Source organism: Trachemys scripta, chromosome 13 (genome assembly GCF_013100865.1).
Source record: "Trachemys scripta elegans isolate TJP31775 chromosome 13, CAS_Tse_1.0, whole genome shotgun sequence".
Lineage (NCBI taxonomy): Eukaryota > Metazoa > Chordata > Testudines > Emydidae > Trachemys > Trachemys scripta.
Window position 1 is genome coordinate 33,904,311 of NC_048310.1, and position 25,557 is coordinate 33,929,867.

Here is a 25,557-nt window from a genome sequence, read left to right on the forward strand (position 1 = left end):
TTAGCAGACACTTTTCCTTTGCAGTGGTATACACAGCTGACTTACATTAGCCTGGATGGGCCAGTTTAATTGAAGTTGCATCAGCCCCAATTAAATGGGACTGCTTTATTTCACAACATTTAACTCTTTACAACACAAAGGAATGTTCAAATACCAAATGTGAATATAGATCTTAAGAGGAACACACCAAAAAAGAAAGGGAGCACTATTGTCTTGTTACAGAGTGAAATTCACTATTTTCAGTGTGACACAATACCGGATGTAGAAGCCATCTACGCTGCAGCACTTGGCAAAATTCAGCTCCAACTCTCATATTAAGTGTTTTAAAGCCTCAGCAGCTGGACTCATGTTATTTTGAGAAAATCTCAGCTTTTTTTTTTTTTCTTTTTCTTTCCCCTCACAGTTGTGGAGTAGAGTTGCCAGGTGTCTGGTTTTCGACTGGAACGCCCGGTCAAAAAGGAACCCTGGCGGCTCTGGTCAGCACCGCCGAACACCCCATTAAAAGTCCGGTCAGCGGTGTGGTGGTCTAAGGAAGGCTAGTCCCTACCTGTCCTGGCACTGTGCTGTGCCCCGGAGGCGGCCAGCAGGTCCGGTTCCTAGGTGGGGGGACCCATGTGGCTCCACGCACTGCCCCCACCCCGAGCACTGGTTCTGCACTCCCATTGGCCAGGAACTGCGCAAACCCTCCTGCCCCTCCCCTCCCTCAGGTGCCGGACCTGGTGGCTGCTTCTGGGGCACGCGGAGCCAGGACAGGCAGGGAGTCTGTCTTAGCCCTGTTCTGCCACTCACCAGGAGCCACCCGAAGTAAGCCCGTGCCCCAACCCTGAGCCCCCCCAAACCCAGAGCCCCCTCCTATACCCCAAAACCCTCATCCCCAGCCCTACCCCAGAGCCCGCACCCCACCCCACAGCCCCCCATCCACACCATCCTACCCCGTGCCTCACCCAAAGCCCTCTCCCACACTCCAAATCCCTCAGCCACACACCCCCAGCCCAGAGCCCCCTCCTGCACCCCAAACCCCTCATCCCCAGCCCCACCCCAGAGCCCGTATGCCCAGCCAGAGCCCTCACCCCCTCCCACACCCCAACCCCCTACCCAGTGAAAGCGAGTGAGGGTGAGGGAGAGCAAACCACCGAGGGAGGGGGAATGTAGTGAGCAGAAGGCGGGGCCTCGGGGAAGTGGCAGGGCGAGAGTGTTCAGTTTTGTGCGGTTAGAAAGTTGGCAATCCTATTGTGGAGAAACTTGAAAATATAACCTAAGTGACCTCTAGCTGCTCAACCCGGACAGCAAGTAAAAAATTAACCTCATCATGATTTAATAGTTTGGGTTAGCGCTCCTGACTTTCTCAGCCTCTGTGGAGGTGGGGGGGGGCCTCAGAAGTTGGGGGGGGGGCGGCAGGTTGGTTTAGTTTCAATGTGAAGGTGTTACACTATACCAGCAGGTCTTAGCCAGGGGTCTGCCGCCCCCGGGGGCCATGAGCCAGTTTCAGGGGGCCTTAGGGCCCCCTGGATGAAGGCCGGTGCCCCAAGCCCCTATGGGTCTGAAACCAGGAGTGGAGCCGAGGGGAGCTCCAACCCTGAGCAGCCCCCCCAGGGATAAAGTCCCAAGCCCAGCACCCCCCATGGGGCTGAAGCCAGAGGGGGTGTAATCAGAGAATATCAGGGTTAGAAGGGACCTCAGAAGGTCATCTAGTCCAACCCCCTGCTCAAAGCAGGACCAATCCCCAGACAGATTTTTGCCCCCTGATCCCTAAATCACCCCCTCAAGGGATTGAACTCACAACCCTGGGTTTAGCAGGCTAATGCTCAAACCACTGAGCTATCCACCTCGGCACTTACTGCAGGGCTGAAGCCAGGAGCAGGGCCATGGGGCTGAAGCTCAGAGCCCCAGTGCCCCCCGTGAGGCTTAAGATGGAGCTCCCTGCAGGGGGAAAGCCTGGACAGAAGCTGCAGGGCTGAAACCCAGCACCTCCACGGCTCTAAAGTGCAGAGGCTCCCTACCCCACCCCGGTGCCTGAAGTCTGGAGCCTCAAGCCCCCCCGCCCATGTGACTGAACCCCCAAGGCTCTCCCACACACACACACCCCCAGTGGCTGAAGCAAGGAGCGAGGGGGCCCTCCCCTGCTGGGCCCTGAAGTTTTTACAGCATGTGGGGTGGGGGAGGGGAGTTCAGAAAAAAAAGTTGAGAACCCCTAGGGCTGCTGGATGTCTGAGGGAAGCCAGTGGGGGCTGTCATTAAGCCAGGTGGGCTCTCAGTGGAGGCTGGGTGGCTGCTGAGGGTACAGGGGTGGGGGTGGCACACACCTGCCTCTTCCTTCCCTGCTGTGACCTAGCCTGGTAAGCATGACTAGTGCGACCTCTACTGGCCCCCAGCAGCAATTTCAGCCAATCCTATTGCTTAGCTGAATGCGCCAGGCATGTGAAACTTGGCAGCCCTGTCTACCTACAGGCTCGCAGGTCTGGCACACACAGACCTGTGCACCCACCCTGTGTTTCTACATGCGAGCCAGGAAGCTGAACGTCCAGCTATCGGCTGTAAGCAGGCACGGCCATTTCTTAGGGTTCCAAAACCTCGCAGGGCAAAGTTATCCCTTGTTGCATGTAAACAAAACTGGCGCTTTACTAAGAAGTTTGGGGGTGGAGGGCTCCACATGCTATATTGACTTCCCCACACCTCCTGCAACCTGCGTGCCTCCATTGAGGTTGCTACAGAGGCCAAGCAGCAGTCCATTTGAAAAACATAGCCATAAACACAGTGGTGTAGGCACAAGCGAAGTAAGGGAGATATTCTCCTCACTGTCAGTCTCCTCTGTCTATGCGGCACACTATTTTCACATTTTACCCCCCACCCCCTCCCAGTTTTTATAAGGGTGCATAATATTTGCAAAGTTTGTTTACTTCCACGACAGGAAGTGTGGTATTGAATATTTACAAATCAAGATTAAAATGGGGAGTATGGAAGTACCTTTCAGGCTGTCTATACAAGTGAGTGAGACCTCCCCTTTAACTGTCCCCTTGCAAAGAGCAGCAAACAGGTGGGTTGTGAGGGAGGTCTCCAGGTGAAGGAGGAGTGCTATAGCACCCCTGGGCTGAGTGTGTTGTCTGCTTGCTTGCAGTTTATAGGTGCTCTGGTTGGGGAGTTGTGTGCTAAACCAAGCTCCCTGCTAGCCTAGCCAACAGGTTACCAACCAGTTCTAGTGTGCTATCCTTTCATCCCTAATCCCTTTAGGATCTGCAGGGCTAACTCACAACAGGGGTTTAAAAAAACAGCTCCTATGCAACTGAGAAACTAGTGAAGAGGGGGGTTTAGAGATGGTGTGAGAGGCAAATACACCTAACAAACATACTCTAAAAACTTAGGCTAATAACTACACCCACAAAAGTTTTTTTTTTTTCCCCCCAATGCAGGCAGAAGTCCAGCAGCAGAGGGGGGTGGAGGGCTATCCCATTTATTGCCCTGAATGCTGCATGTGTGATTACCTGGCATGTGGGATGCTTGCATCTGTTGCAAGCAACTGATGGCCCTCAGACACAGAGTATGGGCTCTTGAGACCAGAGTGGCAGAACTGGAGGAGCTAAGGGAGACAGAAAGGTATGTAGAGGTGATTTTCAAGGACCCCCTTCCCCCATTTAGTCTGACAGGCTCTGTGATATTGAGGAGGATGCAAGTCATGTGGACGGAACACACCAAGCTGGAGCAGAGGAAAATGATCCCATAGGTAGGGCCCTCCCCTTCTAGATGATGTCACGGTATCTCTCACACAGAGGATACCTCTTTGGGGCAGGGGAAACCTGTTATTAGGAAGAAACAGGTAATAGTAATGGGGGATTCAATTATTAGAAATATACATATTTGGGCCTGTGACGAGCAGGAGAACTGCCTGGTGAATTGCTTGTCAGGTGTAAAAGGTTGCCGACCTCTCAAGATATCTAGACAGGTGTATGTGCAGTGCAGGGAAGGAGCCGGTGAGTACACACATAGGCGACTGGTAACTGCTGATAGTGGGGGCGGGAGTGCACAATGGCAAGCCTCCTCTCACCACCAGAGCCACGGTCAACTTCCTGATGACTGCCCAGGCACCCTCCAGCAACGCCCTCTTGCCCACGGCACGCGGGCCTGTCACCCACATCACCCACCCTGGGCAGACTTGTATTTTGGCACCTTAGCCCCTGCTGCCTCCCCAGCTCCCCTGGGCCCCACTGTCTCCACCCACCCCCCATTGTCCCAACGGATTCCCGAGCTCCCTTCTGCACACCCCAGACAGGCTAGTCTGGGCATATTAGGGGGGGAGGGATAGCTCAGTGGTTTGACCATTGGCCTGCTAAACCCAGGGTTGTGAGGGGGCCACTTAGGGAACTGGGGCAAAATCAGTACTTGGTCCTGCTAGTGAAGGCAGGGGACTGGACTTGATGACCTTTCGGGGTCCCTTCCAGTTCTAGGAGATGGGATATCTCCATATATTATTATATAGTCAAGCAGTTAACTGGCTGCCGGCTGGCAAGAAAGGGCTAGGACTCAGCAGGCTTCCTGGCAACCCCTCTGGGAGAGAGCTGTGCTGCCAGCCTGGTCTCATTTCCCTACTCTGGGCACCACCTACTGGGGCTCAGCAGGCGGGCTCACTGCTGGTGCCTTTCCCGGGCATGTCCCTTCTGCCACGATCAGCCCAACTCCACTTGAGCAGAAATCTGGGTGTGTGGAGGGGTGTGAGTGAGTGAGTGAGTGATAGAAATAATGAGAGGCCACGTGCTCCCACATCGCCTATACATATAGATACCAATGACATAGGGAAAGGCAGGAGAGAAGTCGTGGAGCTAAATTTAGATGGTTAGGTCAGATTCAAGTCCAGGATCTCTACAGTAGCATTATCTGAAATGCTTCCAGTTGCATGCACAGGGCTAGTAAGACAGGCAGAACTGCACGGTCTCAATGCGTAGATAAGACTATGGTGGTGGGATTTACATTTATTAGGAACTGGGAAACCTTTTGAGAAAGGAGGAGACTATAGGGGAAGGATGAGCACCACCTAAACCAAAACAGAATCACATTTCTGACATAAACTTAAAAAGGTCAACAGAGGAGTGTTTAAACTAAGATAGGGGGGAAAGCCAACAGGTGTAGAGGACCACACAGTTTAGACAGACACACCCCTTAGGAGAGGATTTATTAAAAGGAGATACTCTATATCCTAGTAAAGAGAAGAGTATAGAAGCTGATAAAGTACAGGTAGGAACTGAAGTGAAATAGTCAAACAAAAAAGTGCCATTCAATTACATCACATGAAGGCAGGCAATTTAAATATTGACAAATTTTAAGTATTTTTTATAGAAATGCTAGAAGTCTAAATACCAAAACGTGTGAACTAGAGTGCCTGGTATTAAATGAGAATATCAATATAATGGGCAACACAAACTTGGTGGAATGATGATAATCAATAGGACACAGTTAATACTAGGGTACAAAATGTATAGGAATGACCAAGCAGGTCACACTCCTGGGGGAGTTGCATTATATGTGAAAGAAAGCATAGCATCAAATATAGTACACTTTAAATTAATCAAACTTTACCATAGATTCTCTATGGATAGAAATTCCATGCTTGAATAACAAGAGTATAGCAGTAGGAATAGACTACTGAGTATCTAACCAGGATGGTATTGTGGTTGTGAAATGTCCAGGGCGATTAGAGAGACTACAAAAAAACCCAATAATAATGGGAGATTCAACTACCCCCATATTGACTGGGTACACATCACACAGCACGATGGGATGCAGAGAAAATTTCTAGACATTAATGAGTGGTTCTTGGACCAGCTAGCCCTGGAACCCACAAAGGGATAGTCAATTCTTGATTTAGTTCTAAGTGGAGCACAAAATCTGGTCCAAGAGGTGAATATAGCTGAACTGCTCAGTAATACCAACCATAAATATATTAAATTTAACATCCACGGAGGGAGGAAAAACACTAAGGAAACTGAACACATTAGCATTTAAATTTCAAAAAGAGGAACTACACAAAAAAGGAGGAAGCTAGTTAAATGGAACTAAAAGGAACAGTGACAAGAGTGAAATGTCTGCAAGCTGCATGGACACTATTTTAAAACACCCCAATAGAAGATAAAACTAAATGTATACCCCAAATAATAAAAAAGTAAGAGGACTAAAAAAGTGCCTCCCTAAACAGCAGAATAAGAGGAAAAAAGGCATCCTTTTAAAACTGGAAGTCAAATTCTACTGAGAAAAATAGAAAGGCGCATAAACTCTGGCAAGTCAAGTGTAAAAGTATAATTAGGTAGACCAAAAAAGAATTTGAAGAGCAACTAACAAGAGAAAAAAAAAAAAAAACACGGTCAGTTTTTGTAAGTACATCAGTAGGGCAATGGATGGTAGAGGTGCTGAAGAAGAACTCAAGGAAGACGAGACTGCTGCAGAGAAGCTCAATGAATTCTTTGCATCACTCTTCACTGCAGAGGATGTGAGAAACATTCCCACACTCAAAACATTCTTTTTAAGTGACAAATCTGAAGAACTGTCACAGCTTTGAGTATCAGGAAAGGAGATTTGGGAACAAATTGATAAATTAAACAGTAATAAGTCACCAGGACCAGATGGTATTCACCCAACAGTTCTGAAGGAACTCAAATATGAAATTGCAGAACTACTATGTGTGTTATGTAACCTAATCACTTAAATCAGCTTCTGTACCAGATGACTGGAGGATAGTTAATATAATACCATTTTTTTTAAAAAGGCTCCAGAGGCAATCCTGGCAATTGCAGGCTGGTAAGTCTATCTTCAGAACCAAGCAAATTGATTGAAACTATAGGAAGAAACAGAATTATCAGACATGTAGATGAACACGATTTGTTGGGGGAAAAGTCAACATGGCTTTTGTAAAGGGAAATCATGCCTCACCAATCTATGCAAATTTTTTGAGGGAGGTCAACACATGTGGACAAGAGTGATCCAGTGAATATAGTGTACTAGAGTTTCAGAAAGCCTCAAAGACTCAAACAAAGTAAGCAGTCATGGGATAAGAGAGAAGGTCTTCTCATGAATCAGGGACTGGTTAAAAGACAGGAAACACAGGGTAGGAATAAATGGTCAGTTCTCACAATGGAGAGAGGTAAGCAGTGAGGTCCCCCAAGAATCTGTGCTTGGACCAATGGTGTACAACATATTCATAAATGATCTGGGGGAAAGGGTAAACAGACAGGTGGCATAGTTTGCAGATTATGCAAAATTAGTCAAGCTAATTAAGTCGATAGCTAACTGCTAAGAATTACTCACAAAACTTGGTAACTGGGCAACAAAATGGCAGATGAAATTTAATATTGATAAATGCAAAGTAATGCACATTATTTGTATAGTTGGGATTATGTTTTCCAAAATGATAACATCTAAATTAGTAGTTACCACTCAGGAAACATCTTGGAGTCATCATGGATAGTTTTCTGAAAACCATCTACTCAATATGCAGCAGCAGTCAAAAAAGCGAACAATGTTAGGAACTATTAAGAAAGGGATAGTTAGTAAAACAGAAAACATCATAATGCCACTATATAAATCCATGATACGTCCCCACCTTGAATACTGCATGCAGTTCTAGTTGCTCCATCTCAAAAAAGATATTAGAATTGAAAAAGGCACAGAGAAGGGCCACAAAAATGATGAGGGGTATGGAACAACTTCCATACGAGGAGAGATTAAAAAGACTGGGAATGTTCAGCTTACAAAAGAGATGACTAAGGGGGGGGACTATGATAGAGGTCTATAAAATCATAAATGAGAAAAAAAAAAAGTGTTATTTACCCCTTCACATAACACAAGAACTGGGGTCCCACAATGTTTTAAACCTGCTGCTTATTTATTTCAAACATTAGAAAATACTTCTTCACACAATGCACAGTCAACCCATGAAACTCGTTCCCAGGGGATATTGTGATGGCCAAAAGTATAACTGGATTTTAAAAAGAATTAGATAAATTCATGGAGGATAGGTCCCTCAACGGCTATTAGCCAAGATGCAACCCCATGCTCCGGGTGGCCCTAAACCTCTTACTTCCAGAAGCTAGGACTGGTTGACAGGGGATGGATTACTCAAAATTGCCCAGTTCTGTTCATTCCCTATGAATCTTCTGGCACCGGCCACCATCATAAGACCGGATACTGGGCTAGTATGGTCATTGTTATGTTCTACTGGGGGGGGGGGGGGGGGAGTTCTTGCTGGTAGATGGGTAATGTAAGAAAAGAAACTTGAGGTGTTCTCCTCCCTTTGTTCCAAGCTCCAGGAACAAACAGAGGTATAAAGCAATCTTGCTATAACTGGCACTAGCAAAGTACACCATCCATCAGCATTGCGGTTTGGCTTTATCAAATGCAATCAGTGAACAAGTGCAGAGAAGCCAAATATTATATGTGAATGGCTGAGGTGGGGAAAAAAACAGATTAAAACTAAAGAATGTTCTTAACTCTTTAGAGTCATGAATTGCTATTGACCAATTCAGAAACATTTTACAGGAATATTGAAAGAGCTGATGCAGAATGAAGAAGTTCAAAGAGTCCGAATTAGAAACCATCACTAGCAGCCCCTCCAAAAGTGCCTGTCTCTATTGCCCAATACTCCGCTTCTTCTAATTAGCTTCATGTTACCTTTAAATGTATGGAAGGACCTTCCAGAGTTTAACCATAAGACCTGTTCCTCAAAGAACAAAATCAGCAACATTCTTTTAGTTAAGCTTGAGAGGGTATATTTTACATAGTATACATTTAGCTGAGAAGTTGTTGCTTCCCCTACCTGTGGTTTACTATAGTCTTTCTCCCTCCTTCAGCAACTGGATAATTTTAGACAAGACCAGACAGTGTTTCCTCTGCAACCCAGAGAACGAAGTACAAGTGTATTCACAAGGAGCTTCTCTTCTCTACTAGGCTTCTGTAGCCTGACCCTAGCATAGACATTTTTCCACACACCCTTTTTGCAAAGGTGATTATTTGTCATTAACATCTTTAAAAGAAAACACCACTACCACAAGGGTGACCAGGTGCCCGTTTTTCAACAGGAAAGACCAGCTGAAAAGTGTACCAGTGCCCGGTCAGATCTACTGACCTGACACCCAAAGCCCAGTTAGTGGACATGGGGAGGTGCTGGGTCATCACCCACGCCCAGCCCCTGATCAGCCAGGGCTGCCTCCTATCTCCATTAGGTGGCTGCAGCTCCCAGCCCTGGCTCTGCAGAGGAGTCCCTCCTGACCTGGGCAGAGGGGAATCGAGGAAAGGGGAAAAGCAGCAAGTGACGGGGAGGGAGGGGGAAGAGGAGCAAATGGGAACATGACCTTGGGAGGGAAGGAGTGGGCCGGAGGGAGGTTCTGGCACTCCTGCTGGAGAGTCCAGTTTTTAAATATTACAAAGTTGGCAACTGTAACTACCACCCTATCAAGAGCCCTGCATGTTTAATGTTTATACACACACCCAGCAGAAACAAACAAGCTTGAGTCACATCTGACTACAGCTTGTGTCATCCAGATTCCAGTGGCTTAAATATTCCAAGTGAAAAATGTGACCACTTCACAGTGATGGCTGGCAGCAGGATTCTCATAATATGGGTTTTAATCAAAGACTAACAACATTTCAAACTGTGAGACATTTACACACAGCAAAGGGTTTGGTATTAGCTTCCAGACCATTACAGTATGGTGTTTCATATACAGTGAAAGGAGGTAGATTAGCACTTTGGAGAAGAGAGAATCCAACTGCTTGTGCTCACTTAAACATCCCTGGCCTTCCATGAGTACTTCAAACCTACCAAGGAGTTAACAGGTTATTTGGAAGGAAGAGAAGAGAGCTACAGTACCCAAGCTATGGATCAAATTTCCTAACCTGTTAAGGAAGGAGTGGAATAGCATACAAACAACAATGGAAGTTGCTGTAAAGTTGTTTATAAATAGACTTAAGCATCAGGTTCACATAATTTACAGCCAGAAATTTTATAAAGGAAGTGAAGAAGAAAATAAGCTGTTTTAACTGAGTGCAAAGATGATGACATGGCAGATTCTTGCCACCTGGAGTGTGGCAGGATGTACCACACTAATGATCTGGCTAGTGCAGGGGTAGGCAACCTATGGCACGCGTGCCAAAGGCGACACACGAGCTGATTTTCAGTGGCACTCACACTGCCCGGGTCCTGGCCACCGGTCTGGGGGGCTCTGTATTTTAATTTAATTTGAAATGAAGCTTCTTAAACATTTTAAAAATCTTTTTTACTTTACATACAATAGTTTAGTTATGTATTACAGATTTATAGAAAGAGACCTTCTAAAAACGTTAAAATGTATTACTGGCATGTGAAACCTTAAATTAGAGTGAATAAATGAAGACTCAGCACACCACTTCTGAAAAGTTGCCAACCCCATGGCTAGTGGCTAATGCTCCCTTCTATGGGGAAGATCTGAATGATCAGCTATGTTTCAGAGGTTGGACTCTGCTCTAGCTGTGGAAATTTTAATTTTTATTGGAACAGGAGGATCAGACTTCTAGACTCACGCTCCCCAAGTTTCTCAGGGACTTCAGCAAGCAACATTCCATGACAGTGGTACAGTCCTAGCTAGATCATGGATTTGTTACAATATTAAAAGACAGGCATACTAGCAGCAAGGACCTGTAACCTACTTTTTGCAGGATTTGCTGAGACAAACGTTGGGAAAAGATTCATTCAATCTGGGTAATATAGTTTGAGAGAGGTCATGCCTTTCCAATAGTAAGGAGCAAGCTTCATTATCCCATCACATTTACTTGCAATATTGAAACGTCATCTTGCTAGTTTGAGATGGTGTCCCCATCATGGAAATATTGTAGCTAGCGAGGCACAAACTCAAAAAATCTAAATCTTGCTCTGCTAAGGGAACTAAGGGTACCATGGGAAGGCTGTCTTCCTTGACTGTGGTGAGGGTGTCATATTGTGGCTTAAGTGAAATAAAGAAATTAAATTGGCATATGTTTGTTTTTTTACCAGTGGGTCAAGTTCAATAATTGGAGTTTGCTCGTTTCTGTCACCAGAACAAAAACATCTAAACAGATATTGTGGTTACATTAAATTGTCTAGGAAACATTTAATTACAAGGGGAAATATTTACTGTATGTATTTCCTTGCTCACAAACATATATGAAACTATAAATTGTTTACCACAAGCAAACAGAGAACTCAGGCTGTCTTTTTTCTTTTTCAAGTAGAGAATGGTGCCCAATATAAATTTCATTAGACGAGGGACCAGTCTCACTTGCCAGTTGCTTGGTTGTCATTTCACCCTCTTGTTTAAGTGGCGAGATAGGCCCCAAATTAAAATTGAAAATCCCCACCCCCCAACCAAAACAAAAATGAACTGTTTTCTTTAATTATTACATTTGAGAGGGCTGTATGTTGATACTTATTGAATTTATTCAAAACTCAAATATATAGACACACACACACACACCTTACATTCTAGATTCCAAGGCCAGAAGGGCAGTAGCGTAGCTGGGGGGGGGAGCAGCCGCTTCCCCACAGAGCACAAGTGGCACCTTTTTAATTTTACTCGTGAAAATTAAAAAAAAAAAAAAAAAAAAAAAAAAAAAAAGGTGCTACCCATTGCAGCGCTTTTACTGATGGGGCGGCGCTCCGGGTGTCTTCGGTGGCACTGAAGCTTCATTGCCGAAATGCCGCCGAAAACCCGCGGAGCGAGTGAAGGTCCCACCGAAGACCCGGAGTGCCGCCCCATCAGTAAAAGCACTGCAGCGGGTGGCGCCTTTTTTCTCCCCGCTCCCTCCACCTGGCTACGCCACTGCAGAAGGGACCATTGTTATCATCTAGTCTGACCTCCTGTATAACACAGGGTGCCTTTGGGATAACTTTTAGAATCAAACTAAAACTATCAGTGACCCCAACAGCCCTAAACAATTTTTGACCTCCACCAGATCAACAGAACACACACATACGCACGCACACTTCAGCCCACATCAAGCCCCTTCCTCCCCTAAAGACCAAGTAACTAGATAAACTTTGAAGCACATCCTGATGGTCAGATCAAGGGAAGAGGGTAGGGGAACCCTTATGGGACTTGCTGGGCCACCACCAGTTTCTTTTTAAAAAAAGAGGGAACATCAACTGACATGCTCAGCTGATTGCAACTGTGAGCAAGGGACAATCTCAGATAGGCAGGTCCCAGCCCATTTAGGTTTTTAAACGTCAAAAACAATACTTAGTAAATATTACATATTACTGTCCATCTCTAGATCACAAAAGTGCTTAACAAAAAGAAAAAAGGCAAGTGCCATTATCATCAGCATTTTATAATGAGGAAACTGGGCAAGTCACTTTACCTCTCTGTACCTCAGTCACAGAGGGTCAGTGACAGAGCTGGAATAGAACTCGGGTCTCCTGACTCACTCCTGGATTACACCACCTTCCCAATTAGAGCCTCTTCTGTGGTGCTGGACTCGGAGCAACAGCCAAGCTGTCTTGATCAAGTAGCTAAGAACCAGAATGTTAGAGTGACCAGTCTAGTTTCACTATCAAAGCAGAGACATAGAAAAAGTAAAGGGCTAAATAAATTAGAGACTTTTCAACATTAATTGTTACTTATTTAAGGTATTAAGTAGTAAGGGCAAGGGGGAAATGATCACAAATTTGCAATTTCTCATTTCACCTGTTTTGCTACTAGCCACATTTCACCTGCCTGGATTAACTTTGAAAAGTCTAAATCTCTTATGTACTTATTATGTGCCTTTATCAGACTGTACTACAAGTTACACATCTAGATAATGAATTGTTTTACAAAATCCATGTATGCTTGATTCCAAGACTGCAAAATCTGAATTTGTTTTACAAAATATACATACACACAGTGTATTTAGAAAAATAATTTGTTGATGGCCTACACAACTTGAGTTAATGACATTTATTAAGAGGTAGATGCTAAACGTCTCACAACTGCATCAGAAGCTTCCTGCAACTCCAGTTATGGCAGTTATATGTTAGATATTTACAGTACAATTGCAATGAACTACTAATGAATGAGATACTGTCAAGCCACCTTTTTGCTTTGGGTTCTCTTTCAAAACACCATCTGAACACATGAAGGCTGAGATACAGCTGCACTGAGATAAAACTCTCTGCATTGTTTATTTTACAGAAGACTGGGCCTGACTGTTTTGTATTACTTCTGAGCTAACTACTTGGATGAGTACTAGCCATGTTCTATGGCTTAGTTTAGAGATCCCGATTGTGCGCTATGATTAGCGATTGTAGAATAAATAAACAAACAAGCTTACCTTTTATACACATGACTATTTCAGTATTCTCCATCAGCAAGATATCCTAAGCAACAGTCACACCACCAACACTTTAGTGGGGTCTACTTCACCTTGATGTGTTTGGATGAAGGAACGGAGGCACTTAAAAAGCCAACACACATTGTAAGCATCTCTTTTATTTGTTGTAATATAAAGAAGCATACATCATTCATTCTTTTCAGTACAACTCAAATTGTACACCAATAAAAAAAGATCAGTGTACACAGACATCCATGAGCCTGTCACAACAGGACTCACGACATTTTGCTCTGCTGGTATTGCACTTGGAATAGGCTTGAATTAAGGCACAGTAAAAACAAAATCATTTAGTGCTTCTACAGCAGATGTCTTCTTAAACACATGCTACATGACAAACTAGTTTTTCTAGCTTATGTATATACACACAAAGAAAGGAAAAATGCATGCACTAGAAGGCTTAGATTTCAACAATTTTGTTGCTTCATAATATACAAATAAAGTAGTTTAAAGATGTAAACAAACTGCATGCACATAAACTAGAGCAAAATCTTTAATACAGTATCTGAAAGCTATTATGCTTAAATAAAAAATATAACTTACTAGTACTCAATGTTTATGTGCCATTTTTGTCCTGTAGAAATTAAAAATTTGGGGTTCTTTTTGCTTCACACATTGGCAGCATGTATGTTGATAGGAAAGACTGATATGGCTTTTGCATTACACAACACAATGACAAGAAGAAGCTTCTCCTATTCCATTTGGATGTGGCATCCTGGGTATTTTCCAGTTAAGGAAAGCAACAACAAAAAATCCAATAGGATTTATGCTACAATTTGAGAAAGCTGCAAGTTTCAGCAGCCCGTTCTGGAGACATTTTGCTGAGAGTAAATTCTTAAAACCTAAAACAAAAGATTCTGAACAAACCAAGTTTCACTTTCCACTTCAAACACTACAGAACAAAAATTAAGTCTCCCTCTCTCCCCCCCATGGCTGTGATAGCTGAAGTGCTCTTGGATTGCCTCACAGGTTAACTGGGTGGCAGCATTTCAACAAGTACCCTGAAATCAATCTTCCTTCTCTTTCTTAAGGAAATTAGTTATATCATTTTTATTTCTCTTTTTGGTGTAGGGCAGGAGATTTTTCAAATTAAATACAGGAACAAGTATCACTCCCGCAACCTACCACGTCAGGCTGAGAAGGCACATTTACTGCTGTGTGGCTAGCAAGGGAAGACTTTTTGTTTTATTAAAAGGCACAGTGTTTAGTATTACTTCCCTTCCCTCTCTTCTCCCTCCCCCCTCCCCCCAAGAGTCTTTTGGTTAGACCAGATAGAGTTCTATATAGCGACTTCCCAGGAGCCGTCCATTTTTCTCAGCCACTGCTTTCTTAGCCAGGTCCAGGCTTGGAAAAGTCACCAACGCTTCTCCACTGGGCTGGCCACTAAAGTTGTAAAGCACGAGAATGGAATCTGTGTGGAGCTGCAGGAATAAGAACACAAGGGAGGGGGGAGAGAAACTTAAAACCTAAGATCACAGATGTAGGCTCTGTCCCTAACACTAGGTACTCCTGCTGGTTTCTTTAATTGCTTTAGAAAAACAGAAAGGCAGTTCAGAGTTTTATACATTAAAAACACTTCAGCTGCCAAGCTTCAGATCATCGTGGCTACAAACAGCCAAGTCGGAAGAGAATAAAGGACGGAAGACTGAACAGAGAGCTGGTTTTTAGTTCACAGCAGAAGGAACTTGAATTCTGCTGATGTACGAGTCAGAAAGATCCAGGAGGAGAGTCCAGTACAGAAGTACTGCAAATTACTTAGATTTAAGGTTAGCAAGGCTATGTGTCTACATTATGGGCACTACAGTGGCATAGCGACTGCGCTGTACCACATGGTATAGATGCAGACAGCAGTGACAGAAGGGGTTTTTCCATCACTGTAGGAACTCCACCTCCTCAAGTGATGGTAGTTAGGTTGTCGGAAGCATTCTTCCATCGATCTAGTTGCATCTACACCGCGGGCTAGGTTGGCATAGCTACAGCACTCAGGGGTACGAATTTGTCATACCTCTGAGCGTTGTAGCTATGTTGACCTAAGTTTGAAGTGTAGACTAGCCCAAGACAGAAGAGGTATAAAATTTAGTAAATGATAGGCAAAGCAAGGAAGGAAACCTCAGCCTGCAGTGAAGTATGCTTGTGCTACCTGGCTTATTGGGTTTTAAAACAGACCCAACGTTTCAGCACCTACATCTGTGATTGCTAACCGCTGGCAGATTAAGTCACAGCTGCAGTATATTGGGGTCAGTCATGAGAGAGTTTTATTCTCCAGACCCAAAACCCAAAAGAAAATAAGGCAGACAGTGACACCAGAAAGGGAAGTCTGGATAGAGCAGCATGAGAGGAGAAGATGCATGAGAATTAACAGAACTGAATTAGCCCCCAAAACCAGAGAAGTAAAAGTTGTAGTACTTCAATTGAATCAAAGGAACCTTTGTTAATATGGAGAGAAGAGGGCGGAAAGAGTGGTGAGAAATGAGACTGTTCTCTCAATGTAGTTAATATACTTGGGGTGACACACGGGCCCTGGTATGTTCAAGGATTTAACCTCAAAATATCGAGTATAAAATCCACTCAGCAGATGTGCCCCAGCTTGTCTGTGCCCCCATACCAAACATCCTGGAAGCCCTTGCAGGGTAAATTTGGAAATCTCATTTGTATATTTGATTTAATAAATCTGAACCAAGTTAAGAAATCAAAAGTTGAAGCAGCAAAAACTCTGAATACAAGAGATTCATTTGCTGGAAACTTAAGAGGGGGTCAACTCATTGCCAGAAAGAACACAAAACACTTGCTAAGTTAGAACACCACACAGTTTAAAAAAAAGAGATCAAGCTTAATACTTGCTTTGTGGAGTCTACATCCTTCAGATTTAAAGAGGAAAAACATTCGCAGTCCCCCTCCCCCCCCCCCCAAAAAAATGATGCTACCATATATGCTTGTTACAGTAAAAGAAATGGCAAAACGCTCATTTTTTGGTTACCTCCCATACTAGTTTCTGAGCAACTTTATATTCTGACATGTAGAAGTAAAGCCAGCACATACCAGAACTTCACTCACCCAAATGCTTGGTAGGCAATAAAAGCAGTCTTAAGTTATAAGCAACAAATCATGTTAGGAACTAGAGGTACTTAACGGGGCAGTGAGCACAGACATTATTAGATCCATATACGGATACATTTCTCCCTCCAGAAACAAGGTGAATTAGGAAAGCAGCATGCCGAAAAACATTCAGGAACCTTAAACAAAAATTCCTGTCAGAAGCCCAAATTAGGTTTAGAAATCAGCTTCATAGATTTCAGATTACTAATGCACTTAAAGAGGAAGCACTTCATTTGGGTAGAACCAGTGACAAAATTATATTGGGTCTGTTTTAAAACAGATCCAACGTTTCTGCACCTACATCTGTGATTGCTAACTGCTGGCAGATTAAGTCACAGCTACAGTATATTGGGGTCAGTCATGAGTGAGTTTTATTCTCCAGACCCAAATGCAATGACAGCATACGGGAAGTATGGTTACACCACTGAGCACAGGCGACAGCAAAAAGCAGTTTCTGTAGCAGCTTTGGTTTTTAAATCAATGTATTAGATAGGATGTCCATAAGAAAAATAGTGTAGTTATGATAGTAGGGCGTGTGCTCCCTCCCCCCCCCCTTTTTTTTTTTAATTATTAAAGCAACAAGCAATATCAGTAGCAGGAAACTCGTTTAAAAAACTGTCTGGAAGGCTAACAGAACAGGCTGCAGGTACTGCAAGAGGCAAAGTTGCCTATGTTTGATTAACTCTTTTCAGAGCTCATTTGTGTTCACTTTAAGACACTAACCTATGGTTTTAATGTAGATGCCTTAAGTAAATGTATTCATTTTGGGAATTACAGCTGAAGATTCATTCAGAGGAGGAGAATGACACTCTCACACATCGTGGCAAATATTTATTCTCTCTGGATGGTTTGCACCAGAGATGTTCCTACCACGGTACCCGAGGCTGCATAAAAGTTTCACCACAGCTCATTTTGTAGTCTGTTAGTCTGAGAGAACTCAGCTCCCATCTGGCTGTAGCAAGGCCCAGTTACTAACCCCATTTTCCAAATGATATGAGTGAAACATGAGAGCGGGTGAATAACTTGCCCAGGACCACAGAGAGTGAGTGTCTATGTATCTGCTCAGAATGAACCAGAGATTCTCCTGTCCCCACTCATTTAAACACTACACCACACAGTCTTCAGATGACTTGCTCCCTAGCAGGTCTGATATTTTATAGTGAAATCACACACACACACACACACACACACACACACACACACACGAATGCCTTGATACAAATGGCTTTACAGAAAAGCCGCTCTTACCTAATGACCTATTAACTCAACTCTTTGTAAGTCATCTGTTTCCAAATGATATTATACCTAGGGGGGGGGACCAGCTGGACTAATCAGTAGGATTTTTAAAAGGAAGAGACTTGATATTATTGAAGTAATTAATACTTTCTAGGTCATATTAGAATTATGCATTACAACCACACAAATGCCAAAATTCATTATTGTCAATACAATTAATATCAAGGCAGAGGCAAAGTTTTGTCACTTGTTACAGCGCTAAAAAACTTGGACATTAGTGGAATATTTAAATGCATAATTTAAAATACACCTCTACCCCGATATAACACGACCCGACATAACACGAATTCAGATATAACGCGGTAAAGCAGTGCTCCGGGGGGGCAGGGCTGCGCACTCCGGTGGATCAAAGCAAGTTCGATATAATGCGGTTTCACCTACAACATGGTAAGATTTTTTGGCTCCAGAGGACAGCGTTATATCAAGGTAGAGGTGTAGTACCATTTGAGCTCTCAAATGAATGCTTTGGTTTCTCTTTCAAAAAGTATTAGAATAATTATTTTTAAAAATAAATCTAAGCATCTTTAGAAAAAAGATAACTTAGTATTTAAGATTCAGGAGCAAACTTTTTACATGGGAATGAAGCAATACATAACTTAGTGCTCTAGCATTCAACAGAGAACCTGTACAAAGCTTATGGACCTGAGGGCTTAAGAGGTACACATCTTGGGGTTGGCCTTGGGCAAGTGTGAATTTCATCCTGAAGTAGTAACCAAAGTTTCCAAGCTCCAGGGATAAACTGCCACCCCTCTCCTACTTTGTTTTCTTTTAATTTCTGAAGTTGTTCCACTCATACTGCTAAATCAGAAGAATACTTTGAACCTACAGTATAATAATAAATATTGTTTTGTGCCCTCAAATTGCACATTTTTTCCTATAACTATATGCTCTTTTTTTTTTTAATAGCTTAATTGAAGGATTTAGTAGTTTAATCTATATCCATTACACTTTTCAAATGTCTGTTACCTTTAGGCCTTGGCTACACTCGGGACTTCACAGCACTGCCGCGGCAGCGCTGTGAAGTCCCGAGTGTAGTCGCGCTGCCAGCGCTGCGAGAAAGCTCTTGCAACGCTGTATGTACTCCACCTCTCTGAGGGGAGTAGCTTGCAGCGCTGTGAGTGAGCGTGCAGTGCTGCAGGCACTGATTACACTGGCGCTTTACAGCGCTGCACTCGCTGCGCTCAGGGGTGTGTTTTTTCACACCCCTGAGTGCAGCAAGTTGCAGCGTTGTACAGCGCCAGTGTAGCCAATTCTTACTATATGTGAATGATTCGTAAGAAGTCCCAGCTCAGAGGCCAAAGTGTAAGCATGTATTGGGGAAGCCGGTATCAGACTGTAATAGAGAACTGGGATAGTTCACCATTAGCAAGTTTATTCACACACATAAAGAAAACAAACACCTTTATTGACAGAGCAACATTCCAGACCCATTCCAAGGAACAGGGAACTCATTGGTGCAAAGTGAGCAGGAGATATCAGAGAAGCATTCATTTCTAGACAACTTTATAGTGTAAGGAAGATGGAGAAAGGCGGGAAGAGGGTTTAAAAAAAAAAAAAAAAGGGGATGCATTCTCTTCCTATTTTTTTTTTTTTTTTTTTTTTAAAGTCAAGGTTAGAAGAAGTTTTCTTGCTATGTTCAAACAAACATGAATAAAAGCCCTGGGCTAAAAGCCTCAGATGGAGCACTCAGCAAATGATAATAAACCACTGTGAAAGTTTAACAGAAATTTCTTTGCACAAAGCCAAGCTGTCACATAACCTCCACCATTTCCCACTGCTGTCCCATCAGCCACAGATCACAGGAGTAGCCTCAGTTTCACCAGATTAGTTGATTTTATTTATTTATTGTAAATAGTCAGGAGTAGGGAAGGTTAGAGCAAGGTTCCCAAACACAAGCTAGGAAGGAAAAACAATCTCCACATCACCAAGCCCTTCATTTCCCTTCCCATTCACCATTGGAGACCCAGCTTCTGCCAGTCGCATCTTACCTTCTTTGGAAGTTACAAACAGTTACAAACAGACCCACTCTTTCGGTGCTTGTAACACACTCCTTGCTTGATCGTTCAGCTGAATAAGGCCATTGTAGTCATCAGGTGCATACTACAGTACAAGTGTGATACACGATAATCAGCAATAGAAGGAACAGTTCTTGTACAGCAAGCCACACAGACTACATTTGCAACCTTAATTAAGAGCATCAGCTACAGTAACTGGCAGGAGACAAAGAATTTGACACACACAGCTTATATGCAATCAGTAAAATACGTTACTTGAAGAGTTGGTTGGAGGTAGGTTTATGCAAGAAATATGGGGGAGATTATATACTGCATATAGTAGCTTTTTGTAATGCAAGTCTTCCTTAATAAGGAAATTTAAAAAACCAAATACCCTTTTTTCCTTAATATTCATAGAACAGCAGCAAGTAGATATTGAGAATTATGTGCCAGGTAACAAATGACAAAGTCTAAGTATCAGAGAGAGCTATACTATGTTACAGCAGAGAATCTCATGGGGACTGGAGCGCATGCTTTCTAGACTGCACAAATTGACATGAGAGGGGAAGGATTAGGAGAGACCAAGATCCGAATTCTGATCTTACTTACAGGAGTGTAAATAAGAAGTTAACTCCACTGAAGTAGAGTAAGTTACACTGGTGAAAAGCCAGCGTGAGGCATTGTCCACACACAAAAACCAAAGTTGTACCTCTGTGCCTAACACCAGCATAGCTAAAGCCATACAACTCCCAAGTGTGGATGCATTTATACGGGTATAAAAGTGCTTATATAGGTGAAGCTTACCCCTATATAGGAAGGAGAATAAGCTATACCAGTATAAAGCACTTTTATTACTGATATAACTGAGTCCACATTGGGGTTGTGCCAGTATAACCATTTTGGTAAAAAGAAAAATCACATCACTAACCAATAAAGTTATACCAGTACAAAATAGGGTTGCCAACCCTCTGGGATTGTCCTGGAGTCTCCAGAAAATGAAAGATTATGTCAGATGATGAAATCTCCAGGAACACGTCAAACCAAAATTGGCAACCCTAGTTCAAAAGCTGTGTATAGACTAGGCCTAAGAGAGAAGAATCAGGTCAAAGATCTTAACCATGCATGAGAAGGGCGTGTTGTTATAGGGGATGGTGCAAGTCTGTGTCTAAAGTCAGAAAACAGATCTTGGTAGATGAGCCCAAATCCTGGTTTATACAGAATCTCTCCAGAAGCGCACATACTGGAAAGAAACGAAACCCAGAGAACACCTACTAGGTTGTGGAGACTACTGGAATGCTACTTTGCAGCAAAGAGGTACACAATACCCAGTTTCCATTATGTCCTTTCTGCAGTAAGAAGCAGAATTTTCTGTTTTGAAATGGCTTCCTTTACATGCATTGGTAGATTACACTATCCCCAAACACACAAGGTTCTATTGCTATGCTGCCCTTTGTCTCTTTTGATACAGAAAGTGTCTCCTGCCAGTTTATAGGGAAGAATAAATATATTTATAAAAGAAAATAAAAAAAAGACACTTTATAGCCACTTATAGTGAAATTTAAAGAACACGTAATACACCTACCACACAGAGCAACATCCAAGAGCCCAAACACCATCAGAGAAAGAACCCCCACAATCTTCACTACAGATTTCTAGCCACCTTCACATCTAGACCCACTCCATTAAGTACAAACAAACGTAAGAAGTTTTTTCTAGATAGTCTCTACCAGGGCAACCAGGCTGTGCAAATATTAATTATCAGCTACCAGACCTGCCCTTGAAACCAATCTACAAAAAGTAAGTTTGTTCTTTGGAAGGAATGTCTCAATATAGTACATACTTTAGATACTAGATTATCAGCAGATTTACAATAGGTAAAGCCATGTAGCCTCTAGTGAGAGTATTTTTTTTAAAAAAAGGTACTTGATATGCATAAGCAACAAGAAAAACCAAGGAATGGAAAAATTACAGTGCATCAGAAACGGCAAGAAGAGAGATTGGTATAAAGCAGGAGCTCAAGTGTGCAGGAAACTTGAATAAAAAAAAACCCACCACAATAGTTAAAGAGTTTTTTATTTAGAGGACAGACATGTAAAAGGAGAGATTGTATTAAGTTACGGTAATTAAACAGAGGTTATGGAGTAGTAAGTGCTTCTGAACAGCTCCAGCTCAAAAAAAAAAAATTACAAAAAGGCATTATTGTAAATCAAGTTAGGGAAATAATGCAATAGGGTGAGGTCATACAAGAAACTATGTCTCTAGTGAGAAAATGACAGCTACTCCAAAATACTTGAGATAGAGCATTAAATGAGCGTTTCAGATGTTGCCTATATTTCAGAAGCCTCCTAAACCAGCAAGGCCAAGGTACACTACTATTGGACTGGATGACCAAAAGTGGAAGAACCTGAGGTGGAAAATCAGTGTTGCTAGCTTTGAATGCAGGGACATGTAATTAGCATTAAGCCTCTTAATTTAGGCTCATTACTTCTTCTTTACCAGTCCCTACCAATCTGAGATTGTGAAATAATTATACAACAATGTAAAAATACACTATTATGGATTTGCCAGAAGTCATCCAATGCTACGTATGGTACAGATGACAAAAAGCAACATTACATAGGTCAAACTCAGAAGCAGATAGCTTAAAAACTGCTGTCGTGTACAATAGCATGTTCTTTGCCTTTGTTCATTCATATAGACAAAAGGTGAAATTTTCAAATAATTGAAAAATTCTGCTTCCATTGCAATCAATGGCAGATAAGCCAGTCTGAAAATCCCAGATAAGATAATCAGCTGTGAACTCATAGAACTGGAAGTCATTTTGAAAAGCTTTATAAATCCATTGACAAATCAAATTTGGCCTCAACACATCTAACCTGAATATAGATGTTGCACTTTCAAAGACATTCTCTTCAGTGGGCATTTTTAACTCACTCCAAAAACTGGAAGTTTCTGAGGAGAACTTATTCTCAACTGCCTGGCAGTAGCAGCGATCCCTGTTATCCAATTATTCATCAACAAACCAAGCATCTATTGAAAATGTTTTTCCATCAACCAGTGTCTCTTTTTCCTCTATTTGACAGAACAGTCTTGTTTATTGATACAGATGAAGCGGAGGGAGCTACTTCTTAGATAGATTGATTTTTCCTTTACATTTTCCTTCCGTCAGTGACAAAATGATTCCTTTTTCACCCTGAGGTGGCTATCAAGTCCAACTGAAGTTAGTGGGGGAGAGGCACATGAAAAGAGCCAAGAAGAGGCTGCACACACATCACCACCGTGGGGTTTCTTTAAAGGATTCCTCATTTGACCCTGATCTCAAGGGCAGCAGGAAATGGTACTCGGTGTGCCCACCTGTACTATGGGTCTTCCAGTGGGTAGGTAGGATTGGAGCCAGGTATGGAGTAAAGTTCGCACCAAGAGGGTAGCTTGGAAGCAGAAAGTAATAGCAAGTGGTGGATCTTCACAGGCTAGAAAAAAAATGGCAAGATACACTGCAGAGTGGCCATAAACAAAAGACTGAGAACAGGTGAAAAATGCATCTGGTAGGAATAGAGTACTGGTACCAAGGGGAGTGGATGCTCGGAGCAAAGCTGGTTTGAATAGGGGGAAACAAGTCGATCCTTTTAGCAAGCAAAAGTAAGGCTGAATCATTTTATATGGCACAGGATCAATCTCTTATTGACTAATGGGATTGATAGTAGGATTTTCACATTGAGAAATCGCCATCAGAAATCTAGATTTATGAAGGCTGAGGGAGGAGGTAGAAGCAACCCTATTTATCAAATCAAGAGGATTTCCAGACTCAGTAGGTCTTTTCTGGTGTCCTAATATGAATTGGCAAAAATGTAAATGTAAAAGAGAGAAAAAAAGTTAATCCATCCCTTGGTTGTCAAAGGTTGTTATGTTCTGTATCTCAGGTGCATACTGTTAAACAAGTAGAGTTCTACAATTACTTGATCCTGCACTCTACATTTAAAGACATTCTTGTACCACTGTTTCCTTCTTTCTACTCCATGTTAGTCTTCTTTTCTTGCAGTTCCTCAGTACGAGGATTCTATGGCTTTTGAGTGGCAAGTTACAGCACTGTAAGTAGTACTTCGTGTTCCAAGGGAAAGTTGAACCAAGAGTTGCAAACCCACGTGCCATCTAGGTGGACTCACCTCTCCCTCACTAGCAGTAACCAAGGGGCTATTACATTTCCTGCTTTACCTCAGTCCATCCCAAGAGTCACATTCTCTGGCTGAAAAATACTCCCTCTACTGTTTCGAAGGTTAGTTTGATACACATGATATATAAGCAATACTACAAGCATCCTTTACGCAGCTCTTCCAACATTTACTAATTTCTGACCCGCAATACTTCTGCTATACTAGCCTATCATCTTATACAGAGATCACGCTGCTTTTCCACTCCTTTCCTAAAAAATTAATTTGAACCTAAATCTTTAGAAGCAAAAAAGTTAATGCTCTACTCTCACTGCATTACTAGCCCTACTGAATTCCATTTTCCCCTCACCCTATGTTAGGGCCTCTGCAAGTATCTGCCACCTAAACAGGAATAAGGGCTTGGCTACACACCATTTGTGCACTGATTTAACTAAATGGTTTAGAAACTGATTTTAGTTAAGCCCTAAGGAAATAGGGAAATTAAGGGAAAACATAATAGGAGCTAAGAATAGTTTCCAGCTAGAAAGGAGGTGCAACTTGCAGTCGTTAGAGGCAAAATGGCCACTTCAGAGATGCAACTGTAGCAATTCTATTCTGGATTTACAGGGCGAGTCACCAGAAGAGTTTGCTAGGAAAATCTCCTCTGAAAATGTGACCCCACACCAGAGAATAGGTTCTAGGGAGGGGAGGAATCCCTAAATGTCTGAAACTCTGATTCAGTCTAGATATATTTGGTATTGAAGCAAAGTGCCATAATACAGCAGCAGAGACCAGCTTAAATGTTTGGTGGAAGAGGTAGTAAAGGAGAGACCTGTATCATTCCAATTACCCACCACAATAGCGGTGCCATTAACTGTATTGCTTAAAGTGTGACAAGCAGCTAGTTGACAGCAATGGTAAACAGCAAAATTTACTATCCCAATTTTTAGAGAGGCTCTCTACTTGCAGGCAGTGCTTCCAACTGAAAGATCAATCTAAATTCAGAACCAAAGCAGTATATGTCTGTGAGCTACAGCTGTGTTCCATTTTAGATGGGGAAAGCCATACAATATTGTCTACTGCTTGCTAGCTTGCCTGCAAAGCTATGCTAAGCTAAGCAAGATTATTCCCCCACCACCACTACTCCCTCCCACCCGCACCCCAGAAGGTGTTGTGACTAGAATTGGCAGCTAGAGGATGCAACAGACATGGATGAAGAAGCTATCCCCCTAGGACTGTGAAAGGCATCAGATTTCAAAAAGGACCCATAGGAAACAGAGAATACTTTCTTTGTTCAAAAACATACATGTCAGGCAAACCTTAATCCAGGGGAAGTCAGCAACAGTGAAGTCTGCTGTCCTGATATTAGAGATAGATGAGTTGGAATTTTGTCATTCATCCATTTCTCCCACCTCCTCATTGACTTTTTTTTTTTTTTTTTAAAAAGCAATTAGCCTTGAATTCTGTGTCTATGAAGAGTCAGAGGATTAATACGTTGCAAAACCCTCTATAGCTTCAGATGAGGAATGGTATACATAAACCCAGTATAGGTTTAAAGGATATTCATTTTATTTTAAGCCTATCCTATATATATATATATATATATATATATATATATATATATATATATATATATATATATTTAAAAAAAAAAAAAAAAAAAACAG

The 25,557-nt window shown here is 42.6% G+C and overlaps 1 protein-coding gene across 6 annotated transcripts in view; it reads right to left on the minus strand.

Moving 5' to 3' along the window:
- Positions 1-13,437: 13,437 nt before the first annotated feature.
- ESRP2 (epithelial splicing regulatory protein 2) overlaps positions 13,438-25,557 on the minus strand; it is a 65,256-nt gene continuing 53,136 nt past the window's right edge. For 4 of the 6 annotated variants that reach the window (XM_034788625.1, XM_034788622.1, XM_034788623.1 and 1 more), the window contains exon 16: positions 13,438-14,777. In XM_034788625.1, the coding sequence (XP_034644516.1) occupies positions 14,619-14,777 (159 nt within the window). In that variant the 3' untranslated portion in view covers positions 13,438-14,618. Of the gene's footprint in view, positions 14,778-19,736; positions 19,849-25,557 lie in introns of all 6 variants that reach the window. The other 2 variants (XM_034788627.1, XM_034788626.1) reach the window with 1 other exon arrangement.